General features: G+C 37.1%; 3 protein-coding genes across 6 annotated transcripts in view; 2 read left to right on the top strand and 1 right to left on the bottom strand.

Annotated features, from left to right (window-relative positions):
* The window catches only part of jarid2a (jumonji and AT-rich interaction domain containing 2a), a 33,920-nt gene extending 32,663 nt beyond the window's left edge, over nt 1-1,257 (bottom strand). For all 3 annotated transcript variants that reach the window (XR_013799185.1, XM_079624591.1, XM_079624592.1), the window contains exon 1: nt 662-1,257. Coding sequence is in view for 2 of the 3 variants with exons in the window: in XM_079624591.1 (XP_079480717.1) it covers nt 662-706 (45 nt within the window). In the remaining variant the exon portion in view is untranslated. The remainder of the gene's footprint in view (nt 1-661) is intronic.
* A 2,942-nt stretch (nt 1,258-4,199) lies between these two features.
* Nucleotides 4,200-7,540, top strand: LOC307006316 (glyoxylate/hydroxypyruvate reductase B). 2 transcript variants are annotated; one of them, XM_079627165.1, is made up of 7 exons: nt 4,200-4,318; nt 4,469-4,504; nt 4,612-4,987; nt 5,106-5,277; nt 6,366-6,544; nt 6,619-6,715; nt 6,859-7,385. In XM_079627165.1, the coding sequence occupies exons 3-7, from the start codon at nt 4,615-4,617 to the stop codon at nt 7,010-7,012; spliced, it is 975 nt and encodes a 324-aa protein (XP_079483291.1). In that variant the 5' UTR covers nt 4,200-4,318; nt 4,469-4,504; nt 4,612-4,614; the 3' UTR covers nt 7,013-7,385. The 2 variants fall into 2 exon arrangements, with proteins under 2 accessions (XP_079483291.1, XP_079483292.1); XM_079627166.1 differs by having other exon boundaries at nt 4,241-4,318; nt 4,436-4,504; nt 6,859-7,540.
* A 153-nt stretch (nt 7,541-7,693) lies between these two features.
* pard6ga (par-6 family cell polarity regulator gamma a) lies at nt 7,694-11,526 on the top strand. The gene is made up of 3 exons (XM_079626403.1): nt 7,694-7,811; nt 8,240-8,462; nt 9,480-11,526. The coding sequence occupies exons 1-3, from the start codon at nt 7,752-7,754 to the stop codon at nt 10,430-10,432; spliced, it is 1,236 nt and encodes a 411-aa protein (XP_079482529.1). The 5' UTR covers nt 7,694-7,751; the 3' UTR covers nt 10,433-11,526.
* The last annotated feature ends 1,685 nt before the right edge of the window (nt 11,527-13,211 follow it).

The raw sequence follows: 13,211 nt of genomic DNA, 5'->3' as shown, positions 1-13,211 counted from the left end.
AATAAGCATTTTGTTACATAGCCTACACATCTGATAAAGTGACCGTAGAATGGGTAGTAGGGACAGTTTTAACATATCTTAGCAATAAATAGGTCAGTCTGCATACACCATCTAGTAGGTCAGAGACAGGCTGTAAACTACCTCAGCCCTTACCACAAAACAAGCATCTGCCCATGATTTGACAAGCTAAGTTCTTCTGACATTGAAAAACCGACCTACACACACACACACACACAGATTGATGACCGCAAACACACACACACACACACACGCGACCACAAACTGACCACGTTATAGATGCGAGACGGTCGTCTACATCGACTATGTACGACAAAACTGACAGTGGAAATCAACATAGCGACATGTATGTCACACACACACACCGGAAATGCGAAATGTAATAAGGTACACTTCAAAAGCCCAATGCATTATCTGGGTCAAGTAGGCTACGATTCACATCGGCCAGTCTGTCCTTAACCTCCCATTCAAATAGAAGATGGTTCATGCACTGGTCGTTTATAACATCTGACCTAATTCCGTCAGCAGACCTGACGATAACATAACACAAGAGACAACAGCAATGTGATTAATGCAAATTACGAGGCTGCAGCCACTGAATTCGATGGTCACGCAACGAATTAAATGTCAAATTTGCACTTACAAATTTCTTTTGAATGATATTTCTCTTCGGCCTTTCCCTATTCATTTTGCCCTCCAGGTTGAATTCATTAAAGGTCAGACGGCCACATTAATTCTGATTATTTCAAAAAAAATAATCTTTTCGTTGTAGCACGTGATTATTTAAATCCCTGGAAGCAAAATGTCGAGGTAGGCAGGCAGAGAATCTTGCGTCCCGATCGATCAGCGTAGCCTGTCTTCTTTTCACAGTTCAAGACACGAAAGAGGTACAAGAATCCAAATCTAGAGATCCATGGCGATTAAAAAGGGTCAATGTAAAAAAACAATGACAACATATCCACCGAAATGAGTCGGAGAAGCCAATCTTCCATTTGAAAGCTGAACGGCGTATTGTCAGAGCTCCCCGCACCACATTCTTGCAGTCAAAATAAAAGCCAGCTTCTGGCTTCCATTCTCGTAGGTTGTAATATATCGTTTACTGTTGCATTATGCGGGTGCAGACCAGTCAAACAAATCAATTTGAAAAATCTGGAGTTGGGTTTTGGCTGCCGCTGTGCTCCCTCATATTGTGTGAACTCAACGGCACCGATGTTAATGCGACCTAGTGGCGTCTTTCATAGGCGGCTCCGTCCTATCATTCACCCTCAGCACATTTAGCGGCACATTTAAAACAGAGCACGAATCTTTGCTTTTAACATTTTTATTTGATTGAGCAGACAATTACTGAGTAAGAAGGCGCAGAAAAACAAAATGCATTAAAAAACATAACAAGTTCCATGTAGACAAAATAAACAATAGTCCTTTACATGTTATTAGAATTGTCATTCAAGTTTAGGAGATTCACATGATCATAAACAACATTAGAGCAATGTCAGTAGCTTGTAAACAATGAAAAATAATATACAGAATTGAACAAAAATCACTTTCATGTGTCTTGGTCGAGAGTCAAAATGCAATGAATGACAGGTTGAAATTAGCTTGGAAGAAGTGTTAATTTAGTGTTACACATTATTTCTAACCAATAGCATCAAAATTGTGTATGAACCTAGGCCTACAGAAATTTAAATTCCTTACAATTCACATGTAAACCCATGGTTTGATAAAAAAAAAAATCAAATAAATATTAGCAGTGGCTAGTTCTGGAAACCCACGCCCATGCATTGTACTATGCTAATGTTGGTGAAATCAAGGAGTCTTTAAGGATTATAGCAAACCCCTCTCTGTGATAATCCAGGGATTATTTCTAAAAATAAACCCTGATCAGCAATCCCAGTATATGGGGATGAAACTGATGGGGTATTTTATTGATGTGTTATGAGTGTCATTCATTTGAATTCAACAACATTTACATTTGCATTTACATTTATGCATTTGGAAGATGCTTTTATTCAAAGCGACTTACATTGCATTTCAAGGTACACATTTACATTCTTATCAGTTCTTGCTTTCCCTGGGAGTCGAACCCATGATATAACTGTTGTGAAAATCAAAAGTAAGGCATTGCATTCTGTTATTTTACAAGTCTGTTATATTTACATGAATATTCTTTCACTTAAAGGACACTTAAAAAAAACGTACAAATTAAAAAATAGACAACAATGTACACAGTACCACTGAGTTACAAAAAAATAATGTAGAGAAGAAGTAGAAAATTAGAGAAAAAATAACTTTTAAACGTTATGTATACAATATTGTGCTACTCCATAAAAAGTAACTAATTTAGTTACTTTTTATGGAAAGTAATGTTAAGTTAAGTTCTCACCTGAGCTGCTTGCTTGTTTGCTTTGTAATAACAAAAAAAAGCATAATTTCTGTTTTTGGCAAATATATAAAATATATTGTTGGAAAAAAAATTATGTGTTACTCTCTAAGTCTCTCTTTTATTTTATTTTTTTGCTTGAAAAAGTGCAAGATGGGATATTGATTGTGAGGCTGAATATCTGCTGAAGTCTGTTCTTTGTCTTTCTACCAGGATGATCATTATCATTCAGCCTGAGCCTGTGGGCAGATAGACCTCTTTAATTGGAACAGCGTTAAAAATAACCTCAAGAGGTAGCAGGGGCATATCAGAGCACAAGTGCCCATTTCCTTACGCCATAGTTGTAAATGCCAAAGACAGGAAAAGCAAACTGCAAGAAGTTAATGGTTTTGGTTAAATGATTAAACCACAAAGAACCACTAGGGAAAAACATAAGTCATTGAATTCATGAGGATACACTGAAATTATAAGCTGATGGCTATTAACATGTTCTTGTCTATTGAGTTTGAGAAGGGAAAAAAAAGGAATATTGTTGTACTCTTAGTTTTGTTAAATCACATGAGTCTGTTAAAGTCTGCAAAACAAGAGCTTGTCTGGTATTTTCTCCCATTTAGTTAAAAAAATAAGGGGTTTTAAGTAGACTATGAATGTTGAAATAATGGGCCACCCTGCTGGCAGTGGAATCAGTTCATCACTTTAAAACATGCCTGTCCCTGGGGCAGAGTCCGACATGTAGGCTAATTGTGAAGCACTAGACTTTGAAGAGAAGTGCTCAGCAGAACAGAGAAGATTTTTGGTTGATTGCCAAACAAAGCTAACTCTCAAGGAAGTAGTTTTCATTAGAAAGAAAGGACACAATTCAAGGTATGATTGATCTGCTTTAGTAGATCTGCATTTGCTTGAAGGCTTGGTCAGATGTTAAAGGAATGTATCGAAATAGGCTATTATGATCGTCTAGTTTCTTTGGATTATTTATCCACTATCACCAATAACTAATGTTACCCCTATACACATATATGAGAGGTTATTCAGATATGACATTTATTGTGGCATATGGACAGGGTGTTTGAGCATTAATCCACCAGGCATAATTTTATTAGAGTACAGCCAATCCTAAAATACCCAGTAAATAAATAAATAAATACATTATGATGCTCTTTGTTTAAGACAATACATAATAGCTCAGAAATTCCTGTATAGTGGAAATGAAAACATTTACTTACTTGCTAGAATTTCATTATGTTGAAATATTTGGTTGTTTATAATGCTGAACCTACACATGGATTTTCCAACAGATGGAGGCCACAGGAAAGCTGGAACTCTGTTGCAGCCATTAATAGCCTACTAACTGTTCTGGAATTAATGCAATGGCCCTCAGTACCGTCAAAGCCTTCAACATATAATTTATGGCCTTAAAATCTTAATCTTTTATCAAATTCACCCTTCACGTGCTTGGCTCATCATCAGCATCATTGCTATAATGTTTTGAAAATGTACTGGCATTCTAAGAATTTGTGAATGAGAGGGAGTTTTTGATAATATATATGATAAGATTTTATATTTTTAGTGGGCTTATTAATAAATCTACTATGAATCATACAACAATGAACTATAACCAAAATACCAATGCAATGTTGACAAAGCAAAGCAAGAGTCCTTCATTAGGCTACTCACGGTTTGTGACCAAACAAAATTGTGACCAAAGAAAATCAAATCTGGAAATAATATTTGTGTACAAGTAAAAACAAGAATCACAAGTCCATCAAACAACTACATATGAACTTAATCTTTTGACAGAAATGGCCCACAATTGAATAATACGTTTCATTGGCTTCTAACGCCCTCTTCTGGTTATTTGAGTGACTAGCAGCTATTAAAACTTCCGATGAAACACGAAAGAAGATTTGGAAACATTTATACGTAGGTATTTTAGGTATTTTTTTTAGACTTAGATGAGCTACTTAATAATGATTTACAGAAAACCACCTTTGGTCTTTATCGGTACTTGATTAACCATGTCTGGAATACAAAATACAGTGTTGCACGTGACAAACAATCAGAATCTTTCAGGGAACATTCAGACTGCGATCGACTGGCACACAAGTGGTGAGAACGAATATTTCATATAAGACATTTAAAGACGAATGCGTTCGTCTATTATTTCATTTACATAGAGTTATAGCCCATTTATATACTGGTTAATTTTCTCACAGGTTATGGATAAACCGTGCATATTAGCCACCACACTTGGAGCACCCGGAGGCATCTACAAGTGTTTTGAACCTTGTATCGAGAAACACTTTACTATAATCACATTTGAGAGGTTTGTACAGAGGAAAGAAGACTTCGCCGCTAAAATCCAGGCACTGTTTGTGTGGGGTGGAGCTATTAAAGTTGACCAAAACCTGTTACAGTCTTTGCCCAACCTCAAGGCTGTTGTTAATGGTGGGGTAGGAGTAGACCACCTTGATATTCCTCTGATAAATAGCTTTGGAATCAAAGTTTCCAACACTCCACATGTGGTGGATAATGCCACTGCAGATATTGGCATGAGTTTGATGTTGGCATCTGCAAGAAAGATTGTTGAGGGTGAGAAGTGTTTCCGTTCTATGCTTTCTTCAGGGTTTATCACATTGTTCATAGTAACACAAGAGACATAGCACATAGTTATGCACATAGTCCTTTGTGATTTTCTTTTTCTCTTCAGGGCACAATTTTTCCAAGTTCCGTGAATTTGATGATTTTCCAGAGTCCTCTCTGGGCACTGATGTTAGCGGGGCCACCCTGGGCATCATCGGCATGGGAAGAATAGGATACAAAATCGCCAAGAGAGCTCAAGGGTTTGAGATGAAAATCCTTTACCACAATAGGAATCAAAGGTGAATCTGTTGGACTTAATTCTCTCTGTCACTAAACAACTTTTTACCAGATTCAATCATTTGTAAACTCGTTTTTCTGTCTGTTTTCTTCCATTTGAACAAAGTGGTTAGTCATTGTTTTCAAATATTAAAAAAAACACTGATTTAAGTGGCATGTGAAGGCCAAGTATGGTAAGTAACCCATACTTGGAATTTGTCCTCTGCATTTAACCCATCCAAGTTAGTGCACACACATTAGGAGTAGAGAACAATGGACACACACACACCCGGAGCAGTGGGCAGCCAGCGACTGGAGGTTCGGTGCCTTGCTCAAGGACACCTCAGTCATTTCCTGCCGGTATTGAGAATCAAACCGGTCTGACTCTCTAACCATTAGGCCACGTCTGCCACCAACGTACTAATGCCTAGTTATGTCATGAAACTCTAGATGGCACTGGCTGATGGGTCTTAATGCAAGACCTACTTGGCACAAGCTGATTTGTTCATGTCACCTCTGTAGGCAATGCAGCTTGCTGTTCAAAATTTAAATTGCAGCACGCTTTCAGAGTTCGTCTAAAACCCTCCACCTTCCCCAGCTCCATAGATCTGCTATGGGTATTTGATATATGCTATTTGTGCAGCAGCAGTATGTCTTATGTACTCACAGCAGCGTATTGGCAGTATAAGTTCCTGTACTTGCTCTGCAACAGCAGCACCAATAATCTGGTATATACTGGTATATATACTGTAACTAATAACAGCAATAATCAGCAGCAGCGTAGAAGATCTATTCCGCCAATACCAAATACATTAACATTTTAATATCATTACCATGCAAAAAATCTTCAGAGAGAAAATCATGAAAGAACTCCTTAAAACTACCTTAAACAAGGGGTGCAAAACTCAATTTTTGGAGGGCCACTGTCCTGCAGAGTTTAGTTCCCACCCTGCTCCAAAACCAATTTTCAAATAAGCCTAAAGGACTTAATTAGTTGGATCAGGTGTGTATAATTAGAGTTTAAGCTAAAATCTTTAGGGCTATGGCCCTCCAGAAATCGAGTTTTGCTCCCCTGCCTTATATTTAATTTCACAGTGTTTTATATGTTCAGGCCTGAGAGCGAAGAAAAGGCAGTTGGGGCCATGTATTGTGCAAGCATGATGGAGCTGCTACAGAGGTCAGACTTTGTCATGGTGGTGGTCAATCTGTCCCCACAAACGCACAAACTGATTGGTGCCAAAGAGTTTGCCATGATGAAACCCAACAGCACCCTTATCAACATTAGCAGAGGTAATGTAAAAGGCTGAAACAAAACAATCCCATTAAAGGAAATCAGTATTTGAGAACTACTTTTTTTGTCATAGGTTTGGTAGTAGACCAAGATGCTTTAGTGGATGCTCTCAAGAAGAAAATGATACGAGCTGCTGCTTTAGATGTCACGTATCCTGAACCATTGCCCAGGTTTGCTTAGTACAGTTTCTATCTAATTGCACTTAAGCAAGTCCAAATATTTAGGATTGTAAAATTGCAGCCCTAAATGTTTTTTTCCTGCATTAAACACATCACTGTTGTAGTATAATGATATGATTCTTTGTTATGTACAGGGATCATCCCCTGCTGTCCTTCCCAAATGTCATCGTCCTCCCTCATTTAGGAACCCACACTATGGAGACGTCACAGATCATGGTGGAGAGGATGGTGACCAATGCCTTGGCCGCTCTAACTGGAGGCCAGCTCCCCGACGAAATCAAGGCATAGTGCCAGATCACAGAGCCATCTGTCCATTCTTTGTTTTTAACCAGTAAAACAGAAAATAATAATGGAGATGGTAATCATCATATTTTAAAAACTGGATAGTACAATGCATTGTAGATGTGATTGTTTTGTGATTTTGTGTGTGTGTGCATATGAGCCTCCTTTTAAATGTTACATGGATACTTTATATGTTAATTCAATATAGAATATTAAGTTTTTAGTTATATTGAACAACTCATCATTATAAATTAACATATCAACAAAATCTGTCACAACTGGGATAATTTAAAAACAAATGGTCCTGATGCTACAAAATAATTAAAAAATAAACTTTTCAACAGGCCCACTGTAATGTATGGTTTTCATTCTTTCTTTCTTTTCAGATTATATTTTCTTGTTCCTTTTATCTGCAGTTATTTCATTAAGGTATCATAAAGCTTTTATTTAGTTTAAGGTTTCATCTCATATTTCATATATATATATGTGTGTGTATATATATATATAATAGGCTATTCAGAAACATATGGGCTATAAAAAATTTATTCACAAATTTCGTAGAATACTAAAATAGAAGTGGCAGTAATGCCGTTGTTTCGTGTTGTCCCGTCTTTTGCCAAGACATTCGTCCTGCTTTCCGCGTTTTCAGTGATGATGCGAACACGTAACGCTATTTTGTCATGCTGAGCTAAACAAAACCCGAATGGTTTGGGAATAGTGGGGTAGTTACCGCTCATCGGACAACATGAACCGGGCACTTCGAAAGTCTCTGCGCAGCGTTTCGGTCCTCGAGGTGAAAAGTAAAGTAAGTTGACAAATTTTTCTCTGTTTTTAGAGGTATGTATTTATTTAATCTTGGAATTACTTGGAATTATCCATAACAGAATCCTTAATAACGATATAATGATGATGTTGCCGGCCGCTCAATGATTAGACCGAGGGGAAGTACCTTTGTAAACAAACAAAGACTTAAACAATTAAAACCTAAACAATATCCAGAAACGGCTCACTTCTAAAATATGTCCATTGTTTCAGCTGATTGAATACAGTCCCAGGTCACTCTGCCTGAAGCTCACAACGATTTGTAAGATTACAAATCTTAGTATCAAAAATGAACCGTGTTGATCGATTTTGTCCAGGAGAACATAAAAGACAAACCGTGTAATTAAGATATTATATGTTTAGTAGCCTACAGTATTTTCATGCAGTTTCATTCATGTGCTTTTCTCATAGTTTGGTGCAGAATTCAGGAGGTTTTCCCTGGATCGTTGTGAGCCTGGCAGGTATAAAGACTTCCACAGGCTTATTGTGAGTTTACATCACCTATGGCAAGTGGATGTCCTTATTGGTTATGCTGATGTTCAAGGAGAGCTGTTGCCTATCAATAATGATGACAACTTTTGCAAAGCTGTGACCTCCACACAACCTATACTGCGTATCTTCATTCAGCTACAAGGTACAGGAAGGGTAGAAGCTCATATATCTCTAATTTCCTTTATTCTCTGCTCCATTCATCTCACCTCACAACAAAAATGTCACAATAATGTATAGGGCACTATATTCTTCAAACACATATAACAGGGAAAAGAGTTGTGTTTCGTTCTTAATAAAGATTTCTTAGATTAAATTATACAGAAAACATAATTTTAAGACCTGAAGACCATTTTATTTAGTTTTCTTTTTGATCTTGAAGGAGAAATAGAAAAGGAAGGAACGTATCTAGTTGGGAATCATGTACTTGAGTATAATTGCTTTGTATTCCCATGTGGTGTGTTTGTTTGCCAGATTATCTTTTTGCTTTCCGCCCTAGTTTATGTGATCACTACCAGAGTTTTCAGTTAGTCAGTATTTGGAAATAGCCTAACCATGGTAATAAATTAATGTAAGAATAAACATAAACAAAGAGAAAGTAAGAAGAATTCATAAATAAATGACAAAATACAGAAATGAATAAATAATCAGAGTTAAAATATATAAAGTAAGGACTAAATTTAGTGAAAAATTAATAATATTTTTCTTATAGGGAGATTATTCAATGATGTTAACCTGGACATTTGTTTGTTTGTTTACATAATTTTATTTATATTTAAATTGGACTGACTTGGTCCTCCATAGTTAAATAGTGTTTTACAGGCTAAAATAAAATAAATACTAGCAGTTAAATGATTAAACTCGAGTCAAAATAAACAAATAAAATGTTTGATTACAATAATGAAATATTATTTTAATTACCATAATATAAAAAAAGCAAAAGTAGATTTAAATAATACATATCAAATTATAGTACTATAGCAAGTAGAGAAAAATAATGTAATGTAATAGAAACTACATATTTTCCACATACAATTTTCCACATATTTATAATATGCATTTTTTTCACAATTAAAACTGTGATCAGAAAGTTTTAATATAATCAGATTGATTTAATAATTTTTAGAACTTTGCTCAACTAACTTCCCGCACTGTTTTACAGAGGAAGCTGATCAGGAAAACGCAGGTGCTGATGATGCAACAAAGCGAAAGAAACCTGTCAGCAACAGAAAACCTGCATTTCAGATCAGCATGCCACAGAACTTCCGCCCTGTTTCTTCCATCATCGACGTGGACATCATACCAGAATGCCACCGAAGAGTGCGTCTGTATCGCCAGGGCTCGGACAGACCTCTGGGCTTTTACATTCGTGATGGTACTACAGTCAGGGTTACTCCTCACGGTCTGGAAAAGGTTCCAGGCATCTTTATCTCCCGCATAGTGCCCGGTGGCCTGGCGGCTTGCACGGGACTGCTAGCCTTTAATGACCAGGTCCTGGAAGTGAATGGTATTAGTGTTATGGGGAAGACTTTGGATCAGGTTACCGACATGATGATTGCCAACAGCCACAACCTCATCATCACAGTGAAACCTGCAAACCAGCATAACAACATAAGGCGAAAAAGCTGCATTTCCTCAAGCTCGGGACACTATTTTGATAGTACGGACTCTGTAAGCTACCCAGGGCTGCCTATGATAATGAAAGCTTATGGTTTAGGCACTGGCTCCGAGAGCGAAGAGGATACAGATGTGGTTGTCGAGAGCTCTATCAAACACCTGTCCCGGCAGTTTGGTGCTTCAAACGCCTTTCATTCTTCTCAACCACATGTTAACACTTCATACCGGCCTCCAGTTTCTGCCAGACGGCCCAACTCGCTCATTTCGGCAGCGTCCTATCACTCTCAGCCTTGCCTCACATACACAGCTCACACTGACCACAGCCTCCCTCTTCACAGGAATCTGAGGGCCAAGCAGCATTATGGCTTTAACCCGGCCATCAGACAGGAAAGCTGCAGTAGCCATGACATTCTCAACACGTGGCATGTTGATCTGAGTCGTCATTTACTGCTGCCCCAGGGGGCAATGGAGGAAGATGGAATTGTTGTCATTTTGTAAAAGATAAACCTTCGGAAACGACACCACCCATGTTCAACTCTGCACTACAAGTTATAAACGACTACTTTTGCATGTCACGTGCGTGCTATGCTTGCATGTCTTGCAAGTTTTTGCTGATAACTTTAAAGATTACTGTAGATTATATATGTATGATTGTGATTATATATATGATTGTATATGGCTTAAAGCTAAAACCTTTTCACAATATTCTAATTTAAAATTTGGGGTTTTCATAAGCTGAAAGCGATAATCATCAAAATTATAACAAATAATGGCTTGAAATATCTCACTTTGTGAGTCTATATAATATATTAGTTTCACCTTTTAAGTTGAATTACTGAAATAAATTACCCGTTGCACGAAATAATTTTTTTTTGAGTTTCACCTGCATATATATCGTCTGTGGAAGGCGTAGGACCACAAAATATTCGTCCAATCATTGCATACGGTCTGAATACTCAGTTATACTTATATATATGGTTCGTGACTCGAATTCATGCGTTTCAATGGCAACACTATCAACGCTGAAATGATCTGCAGCAGCCAGGTGGTACAGGTCAGTGTTTTTATTATTTTTGTTCACTATTATTGTAATGTTTTGTGCTTTGAGACATGAGGTAGTTTAACGCCGTCTCTCGACTTGTGACGCTTTGCAAACTCTGCTGTGTGAGTTCATGTGTTTTGAAGGATTGGCTTTGGAGACACTCTGAAGGGAACGTGGGATCTCATGCTTTCAAAGCTAGCTTGCTATTGCTAGCCTCTCCAAAAATTGTCTACCCTACCTTTAATAAAATGCATTGAAAATGTATTTTACATTTCATAAAACTGTAAAGCCTTCTCAAATACTTTGTGTACTATGAACACAATACGTTTATTAAACCCCAATAAATGTAAATTACGTGTTAAACACTATTGAATCTCTTACAGTTAATTGCTATTATCACACAACATGCATACATTATTATTTTTTTTTTTTTGCTGTGTGTCGCACACGGTTTCTTAGAGGGTCATTATATTAGCAATTTCATATTAAGAAATCACACAGCAGATTTCTATACAGTGGATTGCACACAACAAAATAAAGTTTGTTAAGGAATTGTGTTGAATCCGCTCATTTTAATTAAGGAAATTGAACAAGCAGCTAATATCATTTTTGGAGGTGAAAGTCTGAATCCCTTTGAACATTGCAAATCAACATGATCAAATCAGAGAGGCCTGTGTATCATACTGAATTTTAGTTAGGCAATTATTAAGTAAACACACATACAACATAAAATGCTATATAAAAACTTTTTTTTACAACATCTCAAGTGTGCCTTTTTACGGTATAGCATTATCATTGTATTGGGGTTATGGGACCCACACAGACCACAGGATGAGCTCCCCCTGCTGGCCTCAGTAACACTTTCTCAGGAGACACCTTAGCTTTCCCATGGAGGAGGCGAGAGCTACAGGTTGACAGCTGCGGATTTCTACACAGGGTCCCCACAAGCATCCCATACACACATTTTCCAGTATTAAAAAACTTCCATGAAAAATACAATCAATATAAGCTTTGAAAATGTAATTTTCCATGCTGACTCATAATCATGTTGATCTTGGTTTTCAGTTACCCATATCAACAATGGTGCATAAAGGGACATACATTGTGTTTATCAGTTTGGCTGTTTCTCTCCGGTTTCACATTGACGGAACGACATTTGTTAGGTAAAGCTGACAATACTTTTTTTATTTAATTGAAACAACTCTGTTAAATTAAAGGGATGGTTATGAAAAGTCTGTCATTATTTAACTACTCTGTCTTTCCAAACCTCTACCCCTTTATTTTCTTCTGCTGAACACATACACAAAAAAATATATATTTTGAAGATGGTTTCAAAATTACCATCGAATGAAAAAAGAAAAAAAACTAACACTGAGACATTTCTCATCTTCATGCTCCACAGAATAAAGAAAGTCCTACAGGTTTGGAATGACTTAAGGGGGTGCGGGGTGGTAAATGGTTATATAAGTTAATATTTGGGTGAACTACCTTCTTTAAGGACAGTTCACCCAAAAATTTGTAATATACTCACCCTCAAGTCGTTCCAAACATGTATGAATTTATTTCTTCTGCTGAATACAAAAGAAGATATTTTGAAGAATGTTGGTAATCAAACAGTTGACGTCAGCCATTGACTTCCATAGTACCCCCCGCCCCCCAAGTTGTTTTGGAACAACTTGAGGATGAGCAAAATTTTCATTTTTAGGTGAACTATCCCTTTAAGTTCAAGTGATTACATGCATTTATTAAGCAACACTGACAAGAAAATATTCAGTAAGAATCACAACAGTGAAAGTATTTTTTTAGCGTATGACATTTGTGTTTTAAAATTTACTCTAAAACTAAAGAAATGTCCCTAGGGGGCCCATTTAGGTCCTTATGATGCATTAACTGGGCCCAATGGAGAGACCCATAAAACATGATCCCGGTTCCTTTAGTGACAAGCCATATGTTCCTGGTACATATGAAAAGTTTTAAATTATTGCTGTGGTGACATCAGCACTGACGCAACAAACCACCTATAGCTACATTCAACAGGTAGCCACTACATATTGCAGACAGCAAGCAAAACTCCCATTTCCTTCTCATCATTCATCATAATGTCATACTTGAATCCATCAATCCATCTCCCCATAAAAGCATCTCTGAAGGTGATGTACCACAGGTGTGTCAACATCACTCACAAGTGAAGACCACAGCCATGGTCCTATGGTTAATTATAAGAACTAATGGCCA

The sequence above is a fragment of the Phoxinus phoxinus genome (genome assembly GCF_949152265.1).
Source record: "Phoxinus phoxinus genome assembly, chromosome: 10".
Taxonomy (NCBI): domain Eukaryota; kingdom Metazoa; phylum Chordata; class Actinopteri; order Cypriniformes; family Leuciscidae; genus Phoxinus; species Phoxinus phoxinus.
This window is presented reverse-complemented; position numbering and strand designations above follow the sequence as displayed.

What these genes read in the sequence shown, in the direction of transcription:
- LOC307006316 (XM_079627166.1), top strand. Translation starts at nt 4,615, where the DNA reads ATGGATAAACCGTGCATATTAGCCACCACACTTGGAGCACCCGGAGGC. An exon ending in TACCACAATAGGAATCAAAG is followed by an intron (nt 5,278 to 6,365) that starts GTGAATCTGTTG and finishes TTATATGTTCAG; the next exon opens with GCCTGAGAGCGAAGAAAAGG. An exon ending in TATCCTGAACCATTGCCCAG is followed by an intron (nt 6,716 to 6,858) that starts GTTTGCTTAGTA and finishes TGTTATGTACAG; the next exon opens with GGATCATCCCCTGCTGTCCT.
- pard6ga (XM_079626403.1), top strand. Translation starts at nt 7,752, where the DNA reads ATGAACCGGGCACTTCGAAAGTCTCTGCGCAGCGTTTCGGTCCTCGAG. An exon ending in TCCTCGAGGTGAAAAGTAAA is followed by an intron (nt 7,812 to 8,239) that starts GTAAGTTGACAA and finishes CTTTTCTCATAG; the next exon opens with TTTGGTGCAGAATTCAGGAG. An exon ending in TATCTTCATTCAGCTACAAG is followed by an intron (nt 8,463 to 9,479) that starts GTACAGGAAGGG and finishes ACTGTTTTACAG; the next exon opens with AGGAAGCTGATCAGGAAAAC.